The sequence below is a fragment of the Motacilla alba genome, chromosome 2, assembly GCF_015832195.1.
Source record: "Motacilla alba alba isolate MOTALB_02 chromosome 2, Motacilla_alba_V1.0_pri, whole genome shotgun sequence".
NCBI lineage: Eukaryota > Metazoa > Chordata > Aves > Passeriformes > Motacillidae > Motacilla > Motacilla alba.
This window is the reverse complement of record NC_052017.1, coordinates 77,236,293-77,263,859: the sequence shown is the minus strand read 5'-3', so window position 1 is coordinate 77,263,859 and position 27,567 is coordinate 77,236,293. Positions and strand designations below refer to the sequence as shown.

Sequence of the window (27,567 nt, the reverse complement as noted above, 5' to 3'; positions counted from 1 at the left end):
TTCCTTCTGGAAAAGATGGAAATATGACAGCAGGTGACACCCATAAGAGAGACAGGGCTGAACAAGGCTGGGCCTGAAATTTTGAAGCTGGAGGGAAGAACACTGAGGTACAGTAAGTGGCAAGAGGTGACAGGAAGAGCTGGCTAAGAAAATGGAGGTAGCTTGAGTATTTGTCAAAGCAGAGTAACAGTGTGGATTTCAGAAAAGCAGCTGTTAACTACACAAAAGGGCCTAGACTTGCCTTTCCACAATAGACCTGGTTACTCATCTTTTTGCAGGTGTCTCTGTTCTGCACTTTTTCTTCCTCCAGATACCGTTTTTTCATTTCAGAAGAAAAAGCAGAGGATATCTTATACACCTTTAGTTAAGACAAAGGCTGTTTAGAATACCCATTTGCCTAAAAGTATAACTTTTATTAAACAAGACATTCAGATATGTATCTTACCTTGATGCAGCTGAGAGTAACTGAAATGAGCATTTGACAAATTTTGAATTTGGCTGTCCTGAGATACATAATTTAGCATGTAGGTGTATTTAAAAGAATACTAGCTGGTAAACTATGGTTACCTTCTCAGCCCTCTAATTGCTGAAAACAGCGAAATTATGAAAACCCCTCACAAACTGGTAGTAGCAATGACTATTTCTGTGGCATTTTTAGTTGTACAGGCTTTTCTAAGGAAATTACTCAGAACACACTTTTATTTCTGAGATATATTGTGAACCTTGTGTAACTTGTAATTCAGCTACAAAGTCTGATAGTGCTCGATTTCATGCAGGTGAGCATTCATTGCCTAAGCCCATGTTTAAACTCAAGCTTAAATAACAGCCTCTTTCTTTCCCTCAAATATTGCTTCATACTAATTATGTGGTACTCGGGCAATTTTACAAGACAATCTCGACACTCGGAATGTCACGGCCTCATGGGCACGGTTGCCTTGATCGTCCTGGCCCAGCATAACCTGGGGCTCCCTCTGAGCCCTACCCACGCTCCAAGCCTGATTTCAGCCCCGCCCAGGCCCCCAACCCATCACTGAGCCGTTCTACGGTCATGCTGCTGCGTTCCGCACGCCTCTGCTTTACTCCATAGCTAGATTTTGGACCTATCTTGCCTCTCTCTTCTCGCCAACCCCGCCTCACAAATACTCCTGGCTCAGAAATAAAACTGAGGAGAGGGATTTTCTCCCTTGACCTTGCAGCACGCCACCGCCGGGCAGGCGCCGGCGTTACTGCTGCCCGTACAGGGATGCTCCCGGGCAAGCGGGCGGGCGCACCCCTGCTCCCGCGGGCTGCGCAGAGGCAGCGCGGGGGCGGGACGCGCCTCGCCTCCGTGGGGAGCAGCTGCCTCCTTCTGCGACGTGTCAGGGCGTGTCCCCCTCCCTTTCTTCTCTTTCCTCGATTACCCAATTTAACGCTGGCTGCTGCATGCCTCACCCGTGCGGCGCAGCCGCTCCCCCGAGCCCGTTATCGTGAGCGCAGAGATATCGCGGCCGGAGGCGCGGGGGGAAGGGTCCCGCCTGCCCTCCCTCCCTCCCCCAGCTGCGGCAGGGCGCAGCCAGTCCGCACCGCGCCTCGGGAAGGTGGGATGCTGCATCGGGGCAGGTGTGGCATGGAGAGCTCCGCGCCCCGGTGGCTGCAGAGCGAGGGTTAAACCACCAGGAAAACGCGGAGATTTGAAGCAGAACTAGAAAAATAAAACCTCATAAAATAAAGATATGAGGAAAAGACTGGCTTGCGAACGCTTTCATGAAAATATAAGGAATTGTCCCTGCCCGGTGAACCCGCCGTGTCCATGCCTCTCCTCTCCTCTCCTCTCCTCTCCTCTCCTCTCCTCTCCTCTCCTCTCCTCTCCTCTCCTCTCCTCTCCTCTCCTCTCCTCTCCTCTCCTCTCCTCTCCTCTCCTCTCCTCCTTTCCTCCATTCACGCCCAGGGCTTTTGTGTGACCGCGGGGGGACAACGGGGGCTCCCGCCGCGCTGCCAGGTCGTCCCTGAGCCTCTCCTCTGGCGTTTCGAACAAGCTCCCAGCCCCGGCAGCGGCTGGGTGGATGCTCGGCTCAGCTACAGGTTGCAGGGTGCGGTGTGTGAAACACAAACTCAAATGCATTTTATTGCCCGATAGTTTTCCTTCGTAGGAATGTCCGGGAAGCGTGACACCGCACATCACACCACACACCACGGCCCTCAGAAGAACACCCTGGCGGCCGCGCCCTCCCTCTCCACATGCCCTGCTCCCTTTTCTATCCATATCCCTCGAAAATGCAAACCAGACTTAACCTTATCACGAGCCTACTACGCTTCTCATTCGGTCCTTGTCCCCAGATAAATGGGAAACAGCTTCCATTGTTCTTGCTGAAAGATGGTGCTGCTGGCTTTGAAGCCCCGGCTCAGCCGGACCGCGCCCCTTGAGCCAGAGGGTTCCCCAAGACGTGCCGCCACCGCGGTCCGTTCCCAGCGGCTCCGCTCCTTCCCGGGCTGCGGGTCCCGGGGCCGGTCACCCGGCGGAGCCAGCGCCCGGCCCGGCCCAGCCCAGCCCAGCCCAGCCCGGCCGCCGCTCGGGGTGCAGAGGGCGCCCCAGCCCCGCGCATCGCCCGCCGCCGCCGGGCTCCCGCAGCGTGGAGCGGGCGCGGAGCAACGAGCAGGGCGCACCCAGCCCCCGCCACAGCCAGGTTGTAAAAAGAGGGCGGTGTGAAAGTGCGGGCAGCACCCTCGGTTGTGCTGTGGCGGCCTCAGGGATGCTTTGGAACAGGGGGAGATGAGGGATACCAGTCCTGAAGCCCCAGCGACGTTCAGGCCCGCTCTTCCGCTGCAGGAGCGCTCGGGAGAGATCCATTCTCATGAGAAATGTGTTGCTTTCCTCTATTTTGCTGCCTTTTGTGTTTAACCGGCAGACCCTCCTTAAGCGTGCCAAGAGCATCCAGGCCCGGGAATTTTTAGTCTCCTCCGCCCGTGCCGCCCCTCTCCGCCGTGCAAGCGGCTTTCCCGCTCCCCGGGAGGGCTGCAGGTGTAGGCGGGCGGCCCGGCTTGCCCGCTCCCTCCGCCGCGCAGCATCCCAGCTCCGCCGGGGACGGACCGTCCGCCCCATGGTGCACAGTCGCCCCCGCTGCGGTTCGGGTGCGGAGGGTCGGGGAGCACCCCGCACCTCGCCGCGCCGCGCCCGCTCTCCTCGGGGCAGGGAGGTTGGCCGCTCCCTTCCCCTCTTTTTTGAGAGGTGTGGGGGTGTAATGCTGCAAGGTGCGTTCGCGGACCCGCGGTCCAGCCCCCCCCCGTAGCCTGCACGGCTGATATTTAAACCTGGGCTCCGTGCGCCCCCTAAGCGCGAGCGCCGCGCGGCGCATCCCCCGCCCGCCAGCCCGGAAAATAAATAAATAAAGCGTGTGGCTTTTGAACTGCCCACAGACTGTCACAGGGAAGGGGGGAGGGAGGGAAAGAGGGAGGGGGAGAGAGTGAGAAATGCAGAGGCAGCAGCCGCGGTAGCGGCGGCAGTGCTCCAGCAGGCACTAGGCACTCCAGTCCCAGCGAGCGAGCGGGCGAGAGCCACAGCGCTCCGAGCGAGGCGAGGGGGCTCTGGGCCACCTGGGACTCTCTTTGTGACACCCCAGCACACAAACACACCGACAGGGACAGAGGAAAAACACATAAAGGTAAGACGCGGTGTGTCTCACTTATGCCATTTACACAACAGCCCGCGAGAGCTTTGCCATTTTTATCATTTTCCCCCCTTCCGTTGTGTCTCGATTGTGGGGAGAGGAGATGCGCGTGTGAATCGGTAAAAGCAGAGAGAGAGGAGCAGCCCGGGAGGCGCTTGCCCGGGCACATTTTAGGAATATCTCTGCGAGGAGCTCGATTCCTCGAGAGGGGACCACCTGGGAGCGGGATCGAGGCACACAACGGACCGAAGACGATTCCGTGAGATTTAAATGCCCGGGAAGGCTCTCCTGGGGAAGGGTGGGGGTAGTGGTGGGTGTGGTGGGAATAATAGTGGTTTATGCCCAATTTCTTTTCGGTGCTTTTAGCCTGTTTCCAAAGGGAGTCTGCTTAATTAATAACAATAATTTAAAATAAAAAGAGAGAAAAAAGAGAAAAGAAAGGAAAAAAAGGAAGATGCCCCAAGCTCTCCATGAAAGGAAGCGCTGGGAGAAGAGCACGCACGGCGCCAGGAAGATGGCAGGGCGGCTGGGCGGGGGGCGGCGGTGCTGCAGGGGGATTGCGGGGTCCGGGCGGCTGGTGGGGGGATCCGCGGGGTGCAGGGGGCGTCGGGGCGGGCGAGGAGCGGGAAGCGGCGCTTGCCCATTGTGACCGGCGACAACGCGATTGTCCCCGGCGAGGCGGCGCGGAAGCGGCGCTGCCTCCGCGGTCACGCGTGCGCGTGGACGCGCCGGCGGGTTTAAAGCGCTGCTCTCGGCTGGGCAGCACACGCCGGGGCTCGGGGGCTCGGCTGCCCCAGCAGGGGCCACGGACCCGCCGTCAAACACGACGGGCACCGCCGCTGCCGCCCGCCGCGCTACGCCCCGATGCGCCTGTTCTATGAATATTCACCGACTGCCGTCCCCCGCTCCCCACAGGTCCCCATCAAACCTTTGGCTTTCCGTTTTCTCTCCGCCAAAGAAAGCCACAACTCCCCTCGACCTTTTTTTTTTTTTTTTTCCTTCCCCTCCCGACCCGCCGTGTCGCCTCTTCCCCACGCACACGCGTGTCTTTCAAACGCGGCTCCCGCAGGGCGCTTTCCCCGCGCCTCAGCTGGGCGTGGCGGCTCACGCGGAGGAAAGGGAGGCGGACACACGCACACCCCCGGGACACCCCCACCCTCCTGCCACGCCGGGTGGGCGCCGCGCGGGGGGATGCGGGTCGGAGGGGGGGATGCGGGGCGGAGGGGAGATGCGGAGCGGCCGGGGGATGCGGGGCGGAGGGGGATGCGGGGCGGAGGGGGATGCGGGGCGGAGGGGGATGCGGGAAGCCCCCGCCGCTCTGCCCGCGCCTTTGTCTGTGCCCGACGCATGCGCGGAGGCGGCGGCGCGGACGGGGCCGGCGGCGGAACAAAGGCTCAGCGCTGCGCCGCGACCCCCGGGCGCTTCCCCCCAGCCGCCCTCCGCCTGGCCCCGGCATGGTCCATCGGGGTGACCCAGCGGTACCCCGCATCCTTCCTTCCTTCCCCGCTCGGCGCCAGGCTTAGCTTTGGCGTCTGTTACCGCGCGCGATGGCGGAGCGGACCCGTGCTGCCCCCCACCTCACCCACACACAGTTTGGCATTTGGGAAGGGGAAAAGGCCGGCCGTGCTGCCCGCCCCCTCCCCGCCCGCAGCGGGATTCGGTGGGCGGCAGGCGAGCGCCCGCGGGTGCCCCCAGAGCTCCCCCGCCCCGGGCTCCAACACCCGCCCCCGCTCCTCTCAGCGGCCTGGGGGGCAGGAGACGGGGGCAGGGGGTCCCTCTGCAGCAGCCTGGGGTCGTTCGGGGGTCGCTTTGAGCAAAGAGGGCGAGGCGGGTGGCGCGTACGTGCCGCAGAGGAAGCCCCGCGGAGCAGCCACGCCGCAGGGACGTGCTCCCTGCCGGGTTCCGTCTAGGAGACACACGCGTGCTCTGCGTGCCCGGGCGGGCGCTCTCCTGAAGCATCTCCCTCTGCCGAGGGGAAGCAATCTATCAAGAGGGAGATTGTGTGCGTGCGTGTTAGTGCGACATCTTGAGATCTCTTTTGTTCGAATTGTTGCGTCTCGATGCTGGCTGGCATTGGTGCCTGTTCCTTCTTCACCGCTCTTCTTTCCCGACTCTTGTCCAAAATTCGGATATATATCTCTCTTTAGAGGAAGCGTGCTTTTGAAACGCCTGTTTGAAATGTATCATTTTGTAAGCTAATAGTTTCTGACCAGAAGACAACTCTTGTGTTAGTCAGGCTGGAGTTAAAGCTGACAAAAGAATATCGCCAGTGGGCTGCTAAACAGGCGATGGCAGTGGATTTTATTGCTTCCCCTCGAGGATGATGAACATTCACTAGAAAACATACACCCCAAGGCCCCTTGCATACCAATTACTTGATATTTCCAGTGTTTCCAATTAAGATCTCTTCTGAAGAAGCCATCAGAGCCCTAAAATATGTCTAAATGGCCCTTCTCTGCTTGCCAGATGCTTGCCAGGCACCACCTAAACTGGTGGCCAGGCTTCAAACACTGAGGGTTTTTTTCCCGTGTAGATGTTCCCCATTAAGCCAGGGAGAGTCTGGAGTGGGAGTGCCATACTGAAGGAAGATGCAGCATCTGCTGCTACTGCTCTCTCCAGGGGAGATACCTTGTCCCACACAATCCTTTTGTATTCAGGGTGTTTCTGAGAATTCTGGGCAACCTTTAGGGGTGAGGGAATAAGAAGAAGCCAGGACATGGCCAAAGGTTTTTGCACTTGCTATCTACTCATTGTCTCACAGAACTTCATTTGAGGGAGAAGCTTTGTTTTGTGATCTCCCTTGCTAGTGGATTGTATGCAGTGGGTATTTTCTTTTTGTCCGGCTGCTTCAGTTTAGCCAGGGAGCACCAACTCTGATCTGTGGACAGAATAAACACAAAATGTTGGGAAATTCATGGTGGCTCTGTCTATTCTTGTATGCTTCATGTATGAAATAGCTGATTGTGTAATACAGGGAAATTGTACATAGCTGCCAAAATGCAATCATGCAGCAGTTTTTTTCTGTTCATTTGGACCTCTGAGTGTATCATATCTAGTTAAAATCAACATTAAAAGGGTAAAAATGGTAAAATCACCATTCAAGTTAATGCCTGAAGCAATAATCAGGTGAAATTTTTTTCTCTCCCCCCCCGCCCTCTTCCGTACATCATTGCATTTGAGATGCAACACCCTCTGAAGCAACATGGTGATACAAGGTTGATTTGTTTCAGAAAGAGGAATACCTTTGGTGCATACCCTTACCCTAAGACTACAGAATGTGCAACCTCCATAATTTATGACCCATGTCTAGAGCTGTCTCCAGTCCTCAAGTATTTGTGTTTTAATCTTTCATAATCAAGTCTGTGGAATAAATTGTATTTTCCATGAAAAGCTGCTTCTGTTTGTGCTGTGTTCCACTGGTAGCTTTGGCCCATGCAGTGAACCATGAAGTCCTTCAGCAGAACCTCCTTCGTGCACGACGGCTTCCGTCTGAACAATGGCAAATTCTTCCCTTGTGCCAGCACCCACCCATGCTCCAATGGCATGCACCAAGCAGAGTAGGAAAAAAAAGCTGGTTGCAGGGTAAAAACAGGCCTTCCCATGAAATCTTGGGTGCGTTCTGTGTGGTTACATTTTTAGACACTCAGCTACCATTGAGTTAGTAATTATTTGGAAATCTGCCATGGAAAGCTGCTCTTGCACTAATTTACTGATTTTGAAAAAAAGAATTTTGGAGGCTTTTGTTTGTTTTTTGGTGTTTTTTTTTCTTTTTGTCCCATCTCTGTGAAGAGAATTCTGCAGTCTTTTGTACATGTTTGTGCACAAATCCCAGGTCTTGGTTTAGGTGTGTAGGTGTAAGCGTAGTGTCCATGGGTGCAATGTAAATGCATTTAATGGGTAAAATCTAGTTCTTCAAATAAGAAAACTGGATGATCTTCAAATACATAATGAAGAGTATAATAATCAACCAATATTCAAGGCCTTTCCTTTATTCATAGAAGGGTAGTAAAGGCAAGCCATTTTGAGGTACACTACAGAAGTATGGATGCTGATTTATAACTAAAGAAAGATACTTAGGAATGACTTGGGTTGCTGCTTCTGTGTCAATCAGGAATGAAAAGAATGAGGTAACAACCAGAAAATCAAAGAAATTCCTGAAAGCATTATAGACTTGATAATAGAAACCATATGCAGGATAATGGGGGTTTCATGCATTAGTAGGAAATGCTTTCGAGATTAAAAAAATATGCAGGGGGAGGAAGGGGGGGAACCTTAGGCAGAATGGAAAGGACTTTAAAGTCTTCCTTACAATATCTTGTATCTCACAGTTCTCTTCCCTAAAAGTGATGCCACCTAAGCTTCTTACTTCAAGATGGAGAAATGTGATTAATATAAAAATGTGTCTATTGGTTATTTGGCATGAAAATTCATAAGTTTAAAATAGAAATAGATTGATAGCGGTGTTATTCCTCAAACATGAAAGATTCCTGACTTGCCAGAATCTGAAAAGAAATCTTTGGCTTTTGTCTGCACACCAATAAATGTAAAGAGATACTGATTTGTAACACATGTGGAATGGTCAGGTTTTGCCTGGGAGCAAGATGTGTAGTAATTCTGTCTTAAGTACAGTTAATGGAATTTAACTCTGAGGAAACAGTTTTATTAATAAAAACCTTGTGTCTTAGGATATAAATAATAGTCTGATCTCGTTTGATGTGCTTGGTATTGTCTTCTGCAGAATAGGAATTAAGCAGTCTGTAAAGTTGCCTGACTTGTTCAGTATATACTGCCAAGTACCCCACCAGTGCGATAGTGTTGGGAAAGCCACATGCTTTTTAGTCACATGTTGCATAGTTTAGATTTTAGCCTGGTAAGTGGTGCCACATATGATTATGATCTGCTGATCCAGGGATTTTTTTTTTTTAACCTTTAGGAATTTGAGTGTCTTTTCAAAAGATTTTATTTTGTGCACACTGCCTGAGCAGTTGTTCAGAGCAGCATGACCTGGCACTTCATGTAAACCATAGGACTGATGGCAGGATCTTCATTTTGCTTAGAGACTTACTGTCCTTACAAAGGATACAACACTAAATGTATAATAACACTGTGCCTTAGCTACCAACCTTGATGGATGATGTCATGATGGTGATTGTAATACTGCTGATGCCTTGGCATGAAGAGGATATGAATGCACTGTTGAAGCATAATCTTTTCCTTCAGGCAAAAGTCTAGTAGCTATAATGACAGTTTCCCAAGAATTAATTTTAATGACAGAAATCTATGCCATCATGATGTTGTGTGACAAATGGAAGCTAGTTCTGTACAAGTAGTGAAATCTCAGGGGGCTGCTGGCTATCTCCTGTTTCAATTGTCTTTAAATACTCAGTAGGATGCAGAACATAACTCCTGCAGAAGGACAGACCATGGTTATAGTTTTTGAACTTATTTTCTGCTGTTACTGTTTTCCTTGTGTGATTGGTTGGTGATGGAGGGGCTCATTCAAAATTACATCTTGATGTGATGAACTATTTTAGGATGAAGTAGATGGCCACATAGTGGGATCCTGTAGATGTGCATCTGCTAGACGAATTTAAGATGATTGCTGAACTATGGAGAAGAAATGAAGCAAAGTTAGACAAAACAAAGAATGGATCAACAATGGTAGAATTGGTGCAAGTTTATCTCATCTTCCTACCTTAGAAAAACACATGCCAAACATGCGCAAATCAAGATGTATAAAACAGTGAAAACCCAATTACAAACACAGTCAACATGGAAGAGTTACACCATGAGAAATGCTTTGGTGTGTGCTTGTCTGAGATAGACTGGAGCCAGAGAATTGCTACATCAGCTTCCTGTAATCATCCTTCCTCAAGGCAGTGAAGCGCGTCATTAGCAGAGAACGAAAACAAAAACAAAAACAGGGTAGAGGTGGTATAAAATTAAGAGTCTGGAAAAGGACAGGGTGAAACCTGTCACCACTGGACGAGGTGTCCAGATTATTTATTTTCCTTTCATACACAAAGTTTCCAGTAACGCAAAGTTGCTGTATTTTTGGCCAGTGCTGGTAAGTGCATGATTGACTTTTGCTGCTAACTGTGCAGATCTGGTGGGAGGAGGCAAATTCAGTGAGATCTGAGGTGGTGAAAACAGTCCTTATGGGTTTCTTGCTGTCACCAGAAAAACTTCAGCAAATGGGGAAGATGTGCTAGCTGCTCTAACCAATGTTTCCTAACTAGATGAGTTAAGAGAGTGGGGCTCATTTTCCTCCGGCAGCATCACTCAGCCCTGCGTGTAAACCCTGCACCAGTGAATGTATATTCTGCACTGGGAATAGCTAGTGTCACTAAAGAGGGGGTGAAAGATGGGTGCTGGCCTTGCTTTTCTTTTCAGATCTACGGGCCTTGCAAACCAAGGGAGACAGAAGTTCTCCAGAGGATAAAATTCAAAATCAGGCCAGATTTTCCAGGCTCTTCCATTCCACACTTTGCTTGAGACATGAGAAAGTACTGCTGGTTTGTAACGTTATTTCACCTGGAGCTTTCACTAGGAGCTTGTGAGGCTTCTGTAGGGTACCTGAGTGCTCAGGATAGCTCCCGAGCCTGTAATTCAAAAGCTTAAATTAGCAGAACAAAGCAAATGTGGAAGCGTGGAAACTCTTTCTTTGTTTGCAGTCCACACACTCTGTGTAACTCCAGCAATCATAGCTAAGAGCTTTCTGGTAGCTCTAGAATGCTGCATGTAGGATGTGAGAGTTCAAGGAGAGTGACAAGTTGTCCTTGAAGATATCTTTTTTTTTTTGAAGGATCTGGTATTCCTCACAGGAGAGAATTTTAGTAAGAGAAATTTATCCATTCTCTGCTTCTGTATGCTGTTCCCTTTTCTCATTTTCTACCTTTGGAGATCTTCATCTGGGAAAAAACCATCCTCCGGTGAAGAGGTGCCAGGAGAAACCTTTTTAGCTGCTTGTAGCCATCTGATGTTCCACCAGTATTGTGCATTTTAATGATTTATTCAGTGCTAGTCTCCCTAGTGATATCTAGAGGAACATTCAGCTTTACGCATAGTGGCCCATCCTTTCCATCCAGTTGCCTTGAATGAATGACATTACCTTAATGAATAATACTTTCAGAGCCAAGCTAAGTAAGAGCTGCCATGTGCACTGAAATATGATAGTTCACTGGAGTGCAAGCTTTTCCTGTTCATGTAATAGTGAGTAGAAGCCTCAACAGAGCTCAAGAAAACTAATATTACAGTATATTTTTATAAGCACTAGAATGATTATTAGGTCACTGAAAGTTCAGCTGTCATCCTCTTCTGTGGATGAGTCAGTGACTGACAGATTCATGAAGAAATTATTGGTGCTGCTAGCAATAGGAATATGGCATTCCTTATGGTGTCTCATTCCTGACTGAACGGCACACTGTACTCACAATCCACTGGGACACAGTGTATGAAAGTGGCCTTCAGTGCTGAGGTGCCTTCTGTTACCAAGGGTTCAAACTGGACTGCAAATCACCTACAGGTGTCTTTGCAAACACCTCTGGGAACGTCACTGTTAACAAGACATTATGGAGAAGTGCAAATATATCAGCTAACAGATGACAAATGCTGGAAGCAGGATAAATATTGTGTCTTTAAATACTTGCCATGCGTGTTCTGAGTTGGAGTTGATATATGGAGTACGGCGTTGAGGGAAATGAGCTGGCATTGTATGCTCTCCCACAGCCATTGACCCTGTGAGGAACATCCGAGTGCCTCACCATCTGAAACACAGAGGTGAAAGAGAATAAAGGAAATTCTGCACTGACAGATTTGTGGTTCAGAAAAAAGATGTCTGTCCAGGAGTTTTCTGTGGAACAATGACAGTAAATTTTATAGACTGAGGATAGAAATATTTATCTCAGCAGCTTTTATTTCCTTTCTACTTAAAAAACAACTTCTTTGGCACATTTTCTCCTGACTGAAGAAACTATTTTAAATGCTTCTTGTTTGAAATTGCATTCTAATCTGTTGGGATATACCATATTTTCTCTGTCCATATTTGTAAATGTATCTCATTAAAAAAAGTTTTGTTGTCTTCAAACTAATTTTTCATGTAGCTTTGGCTCTGTGCCCTTCCTTGCCATGTTACTGTGGCTTACTTATATGTATTTAAATTAAATTGTCATGGTGGCTATGTAGATATTTCCCTTGCTTATCCTTTCTAGAAGTCCATATTTTCAGCCATGAAAATATTTCAGGGAACACCTTGACAATCACACAGTAAGAAGCAGTGTGTGCATTAGCAGACATGCAGAACCCAGGAACATCTATGTCATCAGCTTAATTGTGTGCTGGCATTCATATGTAACGAGTGGAGCTATGAGTCCAGAACTACTTCTTGTAAAACTTTAATTTTAAACTCTATAACTCATGCTACCAGACCCCAACGGTTTGCATGCATATGGCTCCCAAATCTAGATGTTCACTAAAGTGAGATCATATCAACATGAGAACTTGGTCTTAAACAAAGTTTCATGCAAATCCTCTAACAATATGGGAAACTTGGAGCTCTGCCAGCTGAAAGCATTCAACAGTTTTAAACTCCTTCCCAGCTGAAGAAATATTAATGTGATTTCCTCTGCTGAGTGAAAGGGGAGAGAATTTTTCCTTTTTACACATTGTTTTAGTTTTAAACAAAAGTGGCTCTTGACTAAAAAAAGAAAAAAATTTCCACCAGCAAACCCAACCCTTCTGTGATAGCTTGAATTGCATCTTATTTTCAAGAAGAACTAGATTTGTTTGATCCTGTAGACAATTAAATTGCTGCAAGCTCATAATTAGACTGCATTAGTGAGTTGAAAAACCATCCAGAACAGAGTTTTAGGGGAAAGATTTGCTATTATAAAGGACAAAGCTTGTCTGTCAAGCTGTGGCTGTGCTGGGTTGCATATTGCATAAAAGCCAGTAGCTGTCACAGTCATACTGGCCCGGGCTTCTTTTATAGAGAACCATTATTTGGATCCACTTCTAATTGCTCTAGATTTTAATTGTGTCTAAATAAAACATAACATCTATAAATGATGGAGATGACAACATGATCGTTGTGGGCATCGAGTATGATGCCATCAAGGTGAGGACCGTGTTCAGGTCAAGTGAGTTCATGATGACAGATATATGTCTTTTATTCTGAAGGACAACTTTGTAGCTACAGGATGAAGACATAAAATAGCCTTCTGTCTCTGTGGAGGGTCCCCAAATAGGGGGCCAGGGAATTGAAGGGTATTGATTTAGATCATCTGCTGTAAATTGTGCTCCCAAAAAAACCCTCTCAACGGACATTCTTTGCATTAGAATTACAGCTAGTCATCTCAGTTAATTGACTCTGTACGCAGAGAAAACCTACAGTGTTGATAGGGCCAAAATAATAGATAAATACAAGGTTTATGCACAGCCTGATCTCTGCCCACAAGCCCTTTCAAGTTTTGAATGCTAATGCTTGTTTCAAGTACGCAGAAGTTTTGCGCACTGGAACAAAAATCTGGAGTCCTTCCTAGTCCCAGTCTTCCTTTTTAACACCCTTGGAATTTGGCTGTGGGTCTGCTACCTGGTCCCCAGCATTTTAAGGGGATTTTTTTCTAAGCTTCAGGTTCCTGGCTTGAATCTCTTGCCTGTCTCACCCTGCTGTCTCTGGAAACCTCACCTGTGAGCAGCCTTAGAGATTCCTCCTGGGAAGGAAATCCTCTGGTCTTCTTAAAGCAAACAAATCAAATCAGACTGTACAAGGGAGCCTTCTGGGCTGTCTTGCAAAGAGTGGCTTTGGTGAGACTGCATACATGGTTAGAAATGCTGGTCATCAGCTGCTCACTAGTGATGTTCATTGGCTCCCTGCTCTGGAAGGAAGACCAAAGAGGTGACTTAGTTACTACAAATGCCCTGTTTTACCCTTATCTTTTATCTAGCCATATGATTCTGGTCCCCTGATCTAATTAGTTAGGGAGATAGTTAAATATAATTTCATGTATCCAGGCACATTTAGCTATTTGTGGTTAAATCTGCTCATGGTTCCTAAGAGACTGTATTTCAAAGTTACAGAGTCACAGCCAGGAATACCTTCATATGAAATAAAAAATACAGAGAGTTTGTCTTAACTAACACAGTGGAACATTTTTTTATCTTAGCAATACACCTCACAGCTTACAATCACATTAAAGCCTTTCATGGAAACAAGGAGTCATCTTTCTGTCTTCTGTCACTAAGGATTAGCAAGTAACTTAGTGGTACACAAGAAATGGGATTTTCACTATTCATGTAGATAACTTTGGACTGCATGAGGAAAATAGTTACTCTTTGCTCTGTAACAAATGACAGATCATCAGTAAGCTGAGTTAAAATTATTTAAATAAATTTTAATGAATATATCATAGTAAAAATTCCTTGTCTGTGGAATAGTTTCTAATAAAGACAGTATGTGGTAGTTGTTGAGAATATATGGTCAGAATTGCCATAAAGAAGATTTTGTTGATGAGAATGGGAAAACAAGGGTAACAGATGTCCATTCCTTAGTTGTGTTAAGTATTTAGAACCAGAATAGAATAAATTGCCTTTAAACTATCCTAAAATGGACATAGAAGAATTTCCTTTTTTTATATTGTGCTTTGAACATTTAAAGATATTACTTGCATGGGTCATATGCCACATAAAAGAGAGCTGCTGTTCAAGTGGATGCACATGTAAACAATAAGAGTGATCAAACAGGACCTGTGAAAGGCAGAAATGAACACATTGGTTTGGTGCAGTGTAAAGAAGCGGATGATTATTTTAAGACTAGGTAAGAAATAACCATTGAGAGATTACTGAAATATGACTCATTCTGCCTTGGGGCAAGGAGAGGAAATGTCTTGACTTCTCTTGAGGTATCTTTCAGTCTTGTGGTTTGTGTGATCAGGGACATGGGGAACCGTTGGAGTGAGCTAGTTCTTGAGTGCAGAGGAATTAGTTCAGTTGAAACAAAATCCTTCCAAAGTGTACTGATTTATGGGCAGTGAATATTGAGATCCAAAGATGAACTCTCTGCTGAGATGCTTTATGGACATGGTATATGCTGTAAATAAATACACAAGGCTTTTCTAGAGCTGGTGCGAGGCTGTTTAGTTTATTGATGATGAACAGCATAGGTTGTTAAATGGAGATTTCTCATAGTTCTTTTGGCAGAATTTTTTAAATGGACTGTAAGTTTGAGGCTGTTCTTCAAAATGGGGCTGATGTGCAAGAAGGGGAGTAAAGCTTGCAAAAATGAGGCTTTTCAGGTAATAAGTTTTATTTCAAGACAGTGATAAGTCTATGTCTATGTTTGAAAATTTTACTCTTCAAGCCCAGAATGAAATTTTGTGACTGCATCTCAGGACAGTTGCGTACTTTTGATTGATATGACACTAGGATATCTTTTTTTACTTAATCTATGGGCTGCAGAAACCTTTGCTGGGCTGTTCCACAAATGAGTGGAGAAGGCTATTCACATGTTTTCAGCACATGGTGATTGAAACTTAATGGTGTAATAACTATAGCTTGGAAAGTGATTCTAAAGAAATCCTTGGTGTATTCATAAATGCTTTTGAATAAACATCATATTTAGCTGAACAAATACCTTTGTGAAGTTTATCTTTTGCAGGCAGGTGGGCAGCTGCCATTGAAGTTCCTGGCTCAATACCAGGGGCTATATCTGCGCTACTTTGGACTATGTGTTTGAAATCAATCAATCAATCAATCAATCAATCAATCTTTTCCTACCTGAGGGCAACCTAAGAGGTATTTCATTTCCACATGTGCTTACTGGAAATAGTGTGCTCTCAAGAAGCACTTGCAGATTTTGCCTGTGTTTTTCAGTTTAATGTACCAGATTCTTGGCCAGTTGCCCATGTCCTGGTATTATTAGAGATAAGGGAATGCTCACCTTCGTTTAGCTGCTAATTGTTAGATTATTCAGCAGTGTATGGATGTCAAGTCGTGCACAGCAGTGTGTTGGCACTTTTTAAAGTGAACCTTTCCAAGAGGGAGGCATGTTTAGGAACAGAACTAGAGTGGTGGGCTTGATCATGGTTTTATTCATGTTGATCAGTGAGTATCTGATTTGAATCTAATTGAGTTGCACTAATAAAGTCAGAGCTGTGAGCCACTAGAATCTCACTGTAATTCGGGTGGTTGAGTGGACAGCACTGATTGGGATTGATGTTTATATATATATATATATATATATATATATATATATATATATATATATATATATAAATAAAATATAAAATGCTTGTGTTTGCAATCATAATACAAAAGCATTTACCAGAACATTAAATCCCAGTGTTCTGTCATCTGTCTGCTTTTCTGCCTGTCTTTCTCCTTACTTCCTTTGAGAAACCAGTGGTAGGTTAATTTGAATAGTATCGATGTTGAAGGTGAGTTTTCTACTGCCTGAAGAGGAGGAAGCATTATCTTTTCAATCTGTGCAAGGTAAGTGTGTGCAGCAGCGAGAAGAATAGGTCAGAAAACAATATGCCTTAGGTTAGATTCTTTTGGTTGGAAACAAAATCCCTAGCATTAGGTCTTATTAATATTAATAAGCTCATATAAACTGACACAAAGTACTGCAAAATGGAATGGTTTTTTTCCAGTTCATAGGCGTGTACATGAGAAAGAGCACACCTAGTAATTATGGCAGTGAGCAAAGGAGTGTGCCCTAGATAAACTGGGTTCTGCAAGTGTGTGCTACTATGCCGTAGCATGTACTAATGTAGGTAGGGAGTGTGTAGTAGTGTAGACATAGGCAGTGCCCTCTTCTCATGGGAGATTTCTGCGTGGGAGCCATTGAATGAGGGTTGTGGGTTAGAGTAGTTGTGGGGATTTCACTGCTTGTCCTGGGTTTGAGTCAGCACCCTGAATCAGAGCTGCCTTCAGCTGTGTTTTGATGGTTAATCTGGTTTTGTTAAAACTGTTCACAAGTAATCCAACCAAGCCTGTTTCATCAACTGCCTTATGGTACTCTGCCAGGCAAGCAACAGGTAAGCAAGATGAGGGGCTAAAAATGACATGCTGGAGCTTCATTTACAGGCTGATAAATCCTAGAAAGCAGTTTTTGTATCTAAGTATTATGTGCATCCTCATGCTTAAACTCAGAGCTGGTCTGATTTGTCAGAGAGAAATATCTCAGATATCAGTCAGATATGGTTGACACAATTAGTCACTTTTACAGAAACATTTTCTACTGGACAGGCCAAGAAAAAGAAACATTAATTTTAAAATCAGCGCTCGAATTTGTATTTCAGGACTAGAGTATGTTTTTGAGACTATTATCTGCAACATCCTCTGCTATGAGAACAAGCTGAGAAAGTTGGGGTTGTTCAGGTGGGAGAAGAGAAGGCTGCAGGGAGACCTTAGAGCAGCCTTTCTGTACCTAAAGTGGCCTTTAAGAAAGCAGGAAGGGGGCTTTTTACAAGAACATGTAGGGTTAGGACAAGGGGGAATGGCTTTAAACTGAAAGGGTAGATTTAGATTAGATGTTAGGAAGAAATTCTTGGCTGTGAGGGAGGTGAGACACTGGAACAGGTTGCCCGGAGAAGCTGTGCATGTCCCAGCCTTTGGTCTAGTAGAAGGTGTCCTTGCCCACAGCAGGGAATTTGGAACTAGATGATCTTTAGGGTCTCTTCTGACTCAAATGATTCTGTGATGGTAATAACATTTGCATTTTCTACTGTAAGGTGGCTAGCCACTTAATAAAGAGTACAATTCATAAGGGTTTCCAGGTTTAAGACCTAAACCATGCAATATGACAAAGCCTGTGGACTAATTAGTGTTAATTAATGAAAAAACATACATAACATGGACAGTCAGGATGCAAACCCTTGCTCTTGCTGACTTCTGCTGGGGTATTAATCTTGTCTCCTATGAAACATATTCAGCAGAATATTATCTTGTTTTGTTTGGGTCAGGCTCAGCCTCTACTGATAGAGCTGTCTGCTCTGTGCTATACAAAGTACCAACTGGCAAGAATATGTCTCTGATCTGAGCCCTCACCAAGGTGTTGAAAGCTCAGATTCAAGCCTAAAATTGGCAGGGGAGAATTGAAACATGCTCTTTTATAGAAAAAGTGACCCTCTTTAAGCAAGGGGCAGCTAAATTTTTGCCTGTTAGACTGTGAAAGCTTATATAAAAATGCCACAAATTCCAGTCTCTTGGGACACTGTAACAGATTTTTACTATGTAGTTTTAGTACAAAGAAAATGTCTTTGTTTGAATTCATAATTAAATATGTACTCCTTATGCTGTTTTACAGTATTTTATTTGTAGGAGTTACTGGGAAGATGTTCAAGTCCCCAACTGCCAATTAAGTGCCTGGTATGAATCTTACCCACAGAGCTGGTCCCATTACTTTACATTAAAGACGAAAACATAATGTGAACATTTAAAATTTACATTACAATGTCTGTGATTTTTTTCTTATGTGAGAACTAATCTCATCTAGATATTAGATAGATACTAATGTGTGGTAGACACTTCCACCCCAAGGGTGCAGGTATGACAGCTGACCTGAACCAGCAGCTCCATGGGGTGGGCTGGCTTTATGCTCTCCCGTGTTTGTTTTGTTTTTCTTCTGGCTGGGCTCATTCCCTCACAGCTCAGTGAACTGAATCACCTCACACAAGGCTCAGCTAAGAGCCAGACCAGCTACAAGGGAAGAGGAGCTGGCAGTGGCTGTCCCACTTGACAGCAAACTATTTCATTTGCCTTAGCTGTATCACCTGAATACACCTTCATTCCAATATTGTAAAGATTTTTGATATTATTCATCTAAGCATGCTTTTTATCTAAACGCACATTTGTAAGCTTATTCATCTGATGACTAGAACATGGAAACATCACATCATGAAATTTAAAAAGTAATTGTACTTTAAACCCAATTGAGAAGTCTTCCAATAAAATGCATTTGTTTTAAAATATAGTTAGTGAATTACTTCTGTCACGAAGGGCTAAATGTGACCAAAAACCCCTGTATGTCTTGCAAGAGAGTTCCAGTATGGGAAATCAGAACTGAGTTAACTCAGACTGTGACTTTAATGACTGTCTGCGTCTCTTACATCCATTATTTTGTGTAAATGAAGACTGACTCAAATATTAAGCTTTTTTTCCTTGCCTTTTTTTTTTTCTTCTTTTTGGTCTTTTAAAGTAGTTTCCTGTTAAAGCAAGCAATAACCCTTATGGTTCATTATGCAATCCTTTTGTTTACATCTGAGTGAAGATTGATGTGAAAAACTCAGGTGTGAGTAAAGTGGTATGGTGAGTAAAGGGATGCCTCTGACCATTCGACACTTTGGTGTCTTGGCCAGAAGCCAGAACATTCAAGGGATATTGTGATCTTGACATTGCAATAGAGTTGCAGAAGGCTCACTAAATTCTTATTTTATGTTGTCTTTTGATTTGAATAATTAAAATAGTGAGTGGGTTGTTATTATAAAATTGTTATGTTGAACTGGAAACTTGGGTTCAGACTTTCAAGTTTTTTAGTGTTTGCTTAATGCTGGTTGGGGGGATTTCCATCAGTTTTAATCAAGGAGCCTATATTTTAATTACTAATACATATTTATGATCTCTTCAAAGGAGTTGTGGGGCTTTTCTTTCAGTTTTTTGTTTAATGTAAGAGGCACTTATAGTTTGCTTCAAAAGATAAAGGGTATTTTAGCTTGACGGTTTCATCTGTAATTCTTGATTCCCACTACAAAACAGGTCGTTCAGACTACAGACTGTACTCCTTGATAGAACTAGTTCAGTAAAGCAGCAATCAAAACATGTTGCACATAACAAATTGCTACATCAGTGCTGGTTTAAGAAATCCTTTTTATCATAAACAGGAACTTAGCACTTTTTCTGAAATGTCTTATCCTGTGGAAAGCTGCGTAGCATAATTTATGATTTCTCACTTAGCCTATTTATGAAACAGCTGTAAATCTGCACTTCATTTTGTACAGGGGTTTTGTATTTATGTCTACTGTGTCAGCCATTTGGCTGCAGGAAAACGGTACCACTTGCTCAAGGGAGGGGAAGTTAGCAAAAAATGAGACAGTTTGTCAGGACAGCAAGGTAAGTGTACTATTCTTGTATAAAGCTGTGTTTTATGAGGTGAGCCCAGCAATCATATTGTCTTTTCATGCAGTAACTCATTGGACACTTCCTGCCTACCAAAACTCCGGGAGAAGTCTTTTCTACCATGTCCTGAGGCAATGCAGTAAAAAGAAAGGCCTATTGATGGGATTTTTGAGAAACAAACTGCAAGTAAATGCATTTTCTGATTTTATCTGGAAGTGGAGAATAGTTGGACCAGCCTCATCCATCAGATCTACAGCTTTCTGCTTGTTTATATTGCAGCCATAAAAGTGGGAGTCTGTCCATCATGCATTTGTTAGCTTTAGAAGTGCAGGAGTTGGCTCTGTTCACAGCAGCACCATAAGCCATGCTCATGAGGAAGCTCTGTGGGAGCTAATTTTATACTTCTGAGAATTTTAACCACCTCCTATAGAATTTCACATGCATTTTACCCTGCTGCTTCCAGTAGCATGGACACCAGTATGCTATACTTCTCTGTGCCCCATAGTTCTGCCTTCCAACTGCATGCTTCAGTACCAGTTCCAGTATTGCTTTGCCTGGAGTAAGTGTTCTTGTTCCATTCTTTTCAATTGAACTAAATTGAATTGAATAAAATTGAATTGAATAAAAACAACATATAAAAAAATCAGTGGTAGTCATACCAGCTTTCATTATAAAACTTTGTTTTTGCACACACAGCTTTTCAGAAATGCTTCTAAAATCTAACGGACCCTCTTCAGTCTTAAAAAGCTGAGTCATCACCAAATGGCAACATGAGAGATGGCAGTAATGATGGAGATTCCACTGCCTTACATTTGCACACTTCTACATATGTATGGCACTACAGAGACTGAATCCATTTTACAAGTGTTAGTGGGTCCAGTATCATTCCTTCAGCACAGATAGTCAGCATAAATGCAGGTTAAAGCACACCAGTGTTCCCTCTGTTAAAGGGAGCAGGACACTGACCCCTGTTTTCTGCTGGATTTGCTTCTGTAAAGCAAACTCACTGAAAGAATGTAGCTTCTATAAACTGTGACGTACACTCAGATAACAAGTGTATGGCTAGCATATCATCCCTGATATAAATACTAAAAGTGGTCAAAGGGAACAGACTGGAAAAAAAAAAAAAAGCAGTTTTTGACTTGAAGTTGTGTTTTCACAAAGCTTCCTGACCTGACCACCCCTGGGCAATGCCACGTGGGTCTCGGTGGGGAAGCTTCCCAGCACTGGGGTGTGAGGAGCTGTGCCTGAGGACTTACCCAATGGTCCTGCTGGGAAGCTGCACAACTGTGCTGCTGCATCAAAACCTGCTTCCTTCTCCTTCTGCTTGTGAATGTTTTTGCTCATCTACACTGCTGGTGCTGCTGGGATGGCTCTGTGATGCACCAATGGTTTTGAGTTCTCTCAAGGTACGTGCTAGAGCTGCATGGCAGTGCAGGACTCAGCAATCTGCAGAAACCATGCAGGCAGCTGTGCAAACACACAAAAAGTTAGCCCTGGCTCTGCTTTAGGTAGCCACATGACCAGCAGCACCTGGTGGAGCTGGTGTTAAAGCCAGGCAGCATGCCTTGGCGCTGCAGGCGGTCTTGTGCGAGCCTGTGCCTGATGAGGCCTTGGAGCACTCCAGCTCCTTACCTGCATTAGCATGTCTGATTGAAAAGCTGTTTGTTAGAGACTCCAGTAGGTATAAAAGCCGCTGCCTCTGAGAGGAAGAAAGGTGACTTTTTGAGAAGAACTTCTTGAGACAAGGAAGAAGCTTTATGAATTTTGATCTGAAACTCATGTGCTAGTAATACATAATCACTGCAAGAATCTAATCTGAATATTACCAGCTCCCTCCGCTCTTTTGCGAGGACAAACCTTTCTTTCTAAATCTCAACAAAGCAAGCTTTTAATGTGGGTCAAATGGAAATCCTGTTTATTAAAAAGCTGCTAAAGACAACTAGATTTTTAATTTCAATGGAAGAGGCTTCTCTGTGACCCTTAAAGGCATGCCAGTGGACTCTTCCAGCACATGCTTCAGTAAACAACAAATGAATCACTGAGGTGCTCTAACAAGGATTGATGTGTCCACCCAATTAGAGGGATATAAAGAGTTCTCCCTTGAAATTCTGGGTTCATTTGGGTTGCTCTGCTATTTCCGCAGTCTAGCGCTGAAGCATTGCTTCAGGGGCATTGTTGGCCTCAACAACTGGCTTGTGTGCATTGTCCTAGCTAACAAGTACAATTTTTGTACAGATATTTCTCCTATGAAGTCTTCTAGCAGAGAAATAAAAAAAAAAAAGCTGAAGGTCAAAGACAAATCCCTCACTAATATCTGTTTATGCTAAAAGCAAGATCTTCTCCAAATTTAGCACTGCTATGAGTGTGATTGATAAGACTCGTTAATCACCTGTTTTCAGGGGCTTGCAATTTCTTGACTTTACGTGGGTTTAGTTTTCTTTTTGTCTAAAATGTGTGCAGTTTTGGGAGGTGAGAAGGTGCAGTGCATGTTGTATGGTGTGAGTAATGCAACTGGTCAGATGAAGCAATGCATGGAAAATTCATTAAGTATTCTGAGGCCGCTTCCTCTTTCTCTTGGAACAATGTTTCTATTTTCCATTTCAACTGTACATGTAACTTGTACTGCTTCAGAAGTTTCTTACATCATCTTAAAAGAAAGTTAACCTTTTTTTCACTCTACGAAGAATTTCTGTTTCAGATAAATAGCCCAATTTTTTGCACAGAACAACACATGAAGTAGCCTAAAGAAGGATATCATGGACATCAAGAATAAAGCAAAGTTGAGAGCATGTTTTGTTTTTCAACCAGCTGCTACCTCAACAATTGTGGAGCACTTCAAGACTGCACAGGGTATCTTGCACGTGCTGTTTAAGGATTTACTCTGACAAAATGTGGTGGCAATTTACAATTCCCTTACCATGCTTCTAGGAAAAGTGTATCATGTTATTATATCTGAAGATTGCTACATATTGACACCTGAAATTTCATTTCCTAGCTCACAAATGAAACCCTGACTTTTTTCTTGAATTGCCTAGGCTTAGCAACAAATCATTAAAAACCATTTGGCTAAGATATTCAACTAACTGTTATATACTAATATTATATTTACTGTATAGAAGATGCTTTAACTCCTACCTTTTTGTTGCTTCTTTTTATCCCTTCATTGTCATCTGGGTCTCAGTAGGGGATTATAACTTAGGTATGGTTAGCAGGTATTTGAATTCAGTTACAGTGACATGCCTGGGTTTAATGGTATTTTGAAGCCTTGATTCATCATCTGTGAAGGTCCTTGCACCAAAGGCCTAGTGTTCTGAAACACATCACTGTTACATAAAAGATTTTGCTCTGTTCTGTAGGTTTTACAAAAATTGCAAATGTAGTGTTGCAGTTCTTGCCAAGTGTCTTAAGAAGCAAACTTAAACCCCTAAATGAGAAGCCTTCTCCATTGGTAGATGAGAAGACATCTACCATTGGTAGAGAAAGTCACGTTCGTCAGTACTCCTAATTACCCACTGAAGATAATTAGCTGACCATTTTTGGACATATTTATCATAACTCAGATATGACAGCAATGAAAATGATCTGAGGATTTCTTTGAAGCAAAGTAAACATGAGAAGTGTGAGTTAGAAACAAGTTCTCTAAGTTACTGTTTTTCCTCTTTGTATAGCCAGAATCCTAAATACTAGGTGTTCTGTGAAGCTGAGCTTATTTCAAAAAGTTTTAGATAATAAAAATTGATTTAAGTCAGCCTTTCTGGAGGCAGTAACTTTAAATTTGTGTTTGTGCTGTCTTTTAAGCCCAGAACGCTCCTAGATTATCTTTTGCCAATTCCTGGTTTTCATACACAACAGGACTTCATTTTATTAATAGATTGGCTGTGTTGGGAATTGTTTACTCTCTATTTCCACTATTTATGTAATCAAGTCACTGAACTACTGTAAAAATTCAGTAGCAGGCCGTTGTGGTACAGAGTGTATGTGCCTTATGTCACTGGCCTTTGTGTCCATAAACCTAAAGGCTGCTGCCTAGCCATTCCTCTGCTTGAAAAATCTTCCTGTTTGCCAGGTCCTGGAGGACATAAAAGAATTGACGTTTTCTTAAAATTGAGGCACGCACGCACGCAGGCACGTGTGTGTGTGTGTGTGTGTGTGTGTGTGTGTGTGTGTGTGTGTGAGGATTTCTCATTAGAGTGAAAAAAATAAAAAAAGCAGCACAGTGAAAATATCCTGGAATTACTTCAAAAAATATCCCTCTACAGTAGGGAGTGAGACCTCTTTATTTAAAATAACCTTAATAGCATTAAATACTAGAGCGAGTGGAAAAACAGATGAACCCTGTGCTTGTATTTAATCCATTGCTGACTGCCAATATGTGTGTTTTTTTCAGTACTGGAGATTGTTTCACCTCTGTTTCTCTTGGGCAACTGCTTTGGGACTGGACCAGCATAATGGACAATTCTTCATTAGCTCAGATAATGGAAAAGAAAAAAAAAAAAAACACAGATGAGAAAGGCTTGGTAGGGAGAAGTTTGATTGTACAAAACTCCATGGTTTTTAACTCCTATTCAGTACCAGACCCAAACTGGCTGTTTCCAGGACCTCATGAATCTTTGCAAGGCAGCAAGCAGGCACCAGCACTTATTCTTGTTCTCGATGGAGTTTGGAACACAGACCAAATTTGTTTTTATGAATCTAGGATTGCCTTGCTACCTTGAATAGTTTGCTTCCTCTTTTATCTTCTTTCCCCTTGAGACCCTCCACCTCCCAGTTTCCAAACGAAAAGAAGGTAGGTAAGAATATACTTACCCAGGGGCTCTCAGGATAGAACTTCATCTCTTCTTGTCCCTTAACAGGGGGATTTTCCCCTATCTGGGGCTTCTGTGTTTCTTCTCTGTGGACATTGCCCTTACAATTTGTCACAAATGTCCTATTCCTTATCACAGCAACAGCTTCTTTCAAATACATTGCTTTATTGTGCTGAACCCTCTGTAGTGAATTATTGGCACAGGCATCTCTGCCATTAAGAATCCCTCTTGTGCCATTTCCTCAACCTTCTCCCAAATCCTGCATGTCTTTGAATCTTAGGGCTTTTCTTGCAGTCAATTCCCATCTAAGTTTTACTTCTTTTCCTCCCACATGCTGCAAGGTAGTCCCAGGCCCCGGATTGACCATGGGCTTCCCTTTGTGCTCATCTGTTCTGCTTCATCCCTTCTCCCTGTGTTCACTCCTGCCTGGATGCAGATTAGGTGAGAGACTGCCTGGTGCTGCCAAGGCTCACGGGAAATATACTTCCAATAGACATTGCGAAGCTTGCCAAAACCTTGGGCCAGGGCACAGGATAGTTTATTCTGGCAGGCTGTATGGTCACCAGGCTGCCAGCTGGCAGTGATTCTTTTGTGTATTTGCAGCATTTCAAAAAATACTGGTCCTTCCTTACTTTTGGTTTATTTTAAATCCTCTCTTACATGTCTTAAGTTTTATGGGATCAGCTTTTCCACTGTGGGCTATAGGGATGGGTGGAGCCCAGGAGGCACACACTGAGTGCACAAGTGCAGCACATCCATGAGCAAGGAGCTCCTTCTGTTCCTTGACCATCAGCCACGTCTTCAGCTGCACTGAGGTGAAATCCTCTCATGGGTTAAGAAATTCTCTGTGGTACTTTACACCCCCACAACCTCCCCCAACAAGTGGGAGGTGCAAATGAGTACCTCAAAGCAGAAGTCTCTATATCTGGATTACTTCCTTTGCTGGATAAAATAATTACTTTTAGCTGGCAGCTACATTCATTTGGCTACAGAGAAAATATCCTGTGTGCTTGGTATGTTGGAAGTAGTGAATAATTGAGGTATGTAGAATGGAAAGAACTTACATAACACAGTTTCACAGACCTGTGGGGAGACCTGAATTTGCTCAGCCCTGCTCTGCTGCATGAAGCTCTCTAGATTTACCTTGCAAATACTGATTAAACATAGAAAGTGAATCAAACCAGCCATCTCTTGATAGCTTCTAGATCAGTTATGATCTTTCCCCATGTCATTTCTTAGGATGTTTAATGAGCAATTTCAGCTATCACTTTTGCTTCTTGCCTTTTGGAATATATTCTTATACATGAATGACTTCACCCATATCAGCAACTCCTAATTCTTTTCCTTTTCATTCCTGGAACATGTCATGGCTACCACTGTCAATACTGAATAATAATGAGTTTTCCTGCAGTCACCTCAGACCATTCACTGTAAACAGCTTCCATTTGCATCCATTTGACTCTTTAAAGACTTTCTGTGCTAATCTGTTGGTGCACACAAAAGGAAGAATATATAAAATGGAGATGTCTGAATAAAGTTCTTTTTTTGTACTGACAATATGGCTGATTCCTTTAAAATAATACTGATTAAATATTGCCCACATCACTTTTGTACTTTTAAAATTTTACTTTTCTTTATTGAAGACACAAGAAGGCTGAATCACTTAAAATTGCAATCTTTTTTAGAACTATGTCACAACTACTGGGGTGGCCTCTGTGATGATCCTCCATACTGCTTCTCTCACTTGCAGATTCCTTACCAGAATACTGTTTAATTCTCTTGCTAGTTTTCCTGGATGGGTGTAGACCACCTGCTGTTTGTACTTGAATTTTCATTTCCATTTATGTAAGCTTCATTTTTGACACACTGATCAGAGGATGACAGTTGCTTGCTTGAGAAGCTGTGAAAATATTTATCAAATAATGCTGTGGCTCTGATGTTCTTGTGTATAAAGCACCTTTATCCTACCACAGGTGGATTAGAGTAAGTTACTGCATTTCTTAAAATAAATTCAGGGTGGAAGTCATAGGGTTGACTGTGTCTCTGAGGTGCTACTTTCTTTTTCATTGGGATCATTGTGCTGAGTCTCTGTTGCTGCAATAAAAGTCCACTGCATTCCTGTGAGAAAGTCCTGCTTAATGCTGGGTGCACCAGAATGTGTAATTCAGATAGGTGGGACACCTTCAAACTATGCCAGGAATCAGTGTGTAAAATTTAAGGAATAAATTTAATGAGGAACAGAAGAAATGTTGTTCTGGATCTGGCATTATTATTGTGTACTGTGGAATAAATACCACAACTGCTTTTAATAATAGGACTGGTGCCTCTCTGAGAGAGTACCACTTTAAGTTCGCTTGAATTTGGAGAATTTATTTTTCTAAATTTATTTTATATTGCACAAAACTAGTATCTTGGTAGTGTTGAGTTTTGGGGATACTGACAGTTTAAAATTTATTCCTTATTGTTAGCCTCCATACTGATATTCTGCCATTAAAATCCAATTTATTGCAGTTATTTCCATCTCTCCTTCAAAAACAAGTGATACTTCTTTCTTTTATCATGTCCCGGGCAATCCCACAGCACATTATTTTGCAGCTCTGCACTTCACTTTTACAGGGTTTATCACTATATTGAAAAGGTTATGTTCATTTGGAGTTCCTGTCTATCCTCTTGCAGTGGCCGGTGTGCAGGAAGGAACTTTAGCTTTCTCTGGAACTGTGGCTTGCTTTCTGTTGTATGGGGATTCTTTGCATCAAATTCTTTTTAAGGCAATAAAGCAAGCCAAATCCAGATGTGTAGACCCAGTTCCTTATAAGGTGTAGTGGTTGGTTTCATAGAATGGACACAGCTTGATGAAGTCCTGGTCATCCAGATCATTGATTCTTTGAGAATCTGATGTTAAAATTGAGGGAAAACCTGTTTGTATTTACATTTGGAAGCAGCAGAATGCCCTCTGAATCCTCTGTTCTCCTTGCTTAGGCTTGTACCAGACATGTTTCACA

General features: G+C 44.0%; 1 protein-coding gene across 1 annotated transcript in view; it reads left to right on the top strand.

Moving 5' to 3' along the window:
* The first annotated feature begins 4,277 nt into the window (after positions 1 to 4,277).
* Positions 4,278 to 27,567, top strand: part of BASP1 (brain abundant membrane attached signal protein 1) — a 50,376-nt gene continuing 27,086 nt past the window's right edge. The window contains 3 exon segments of the mRNA XM_038127701.1: positions 4,278 to 4,574; positions 4,576 to 4,794; positions 4,796 to 4,816. Of these exon segments, the coding sequence (XP_037983629.1) occupies positions 4,509 to 4,574; positions 4,576 to 4,794; positions 4,796 to 4,816 (306 nt within the window). The 5' untranslated portion in view covers positions 4,278 to 4,508.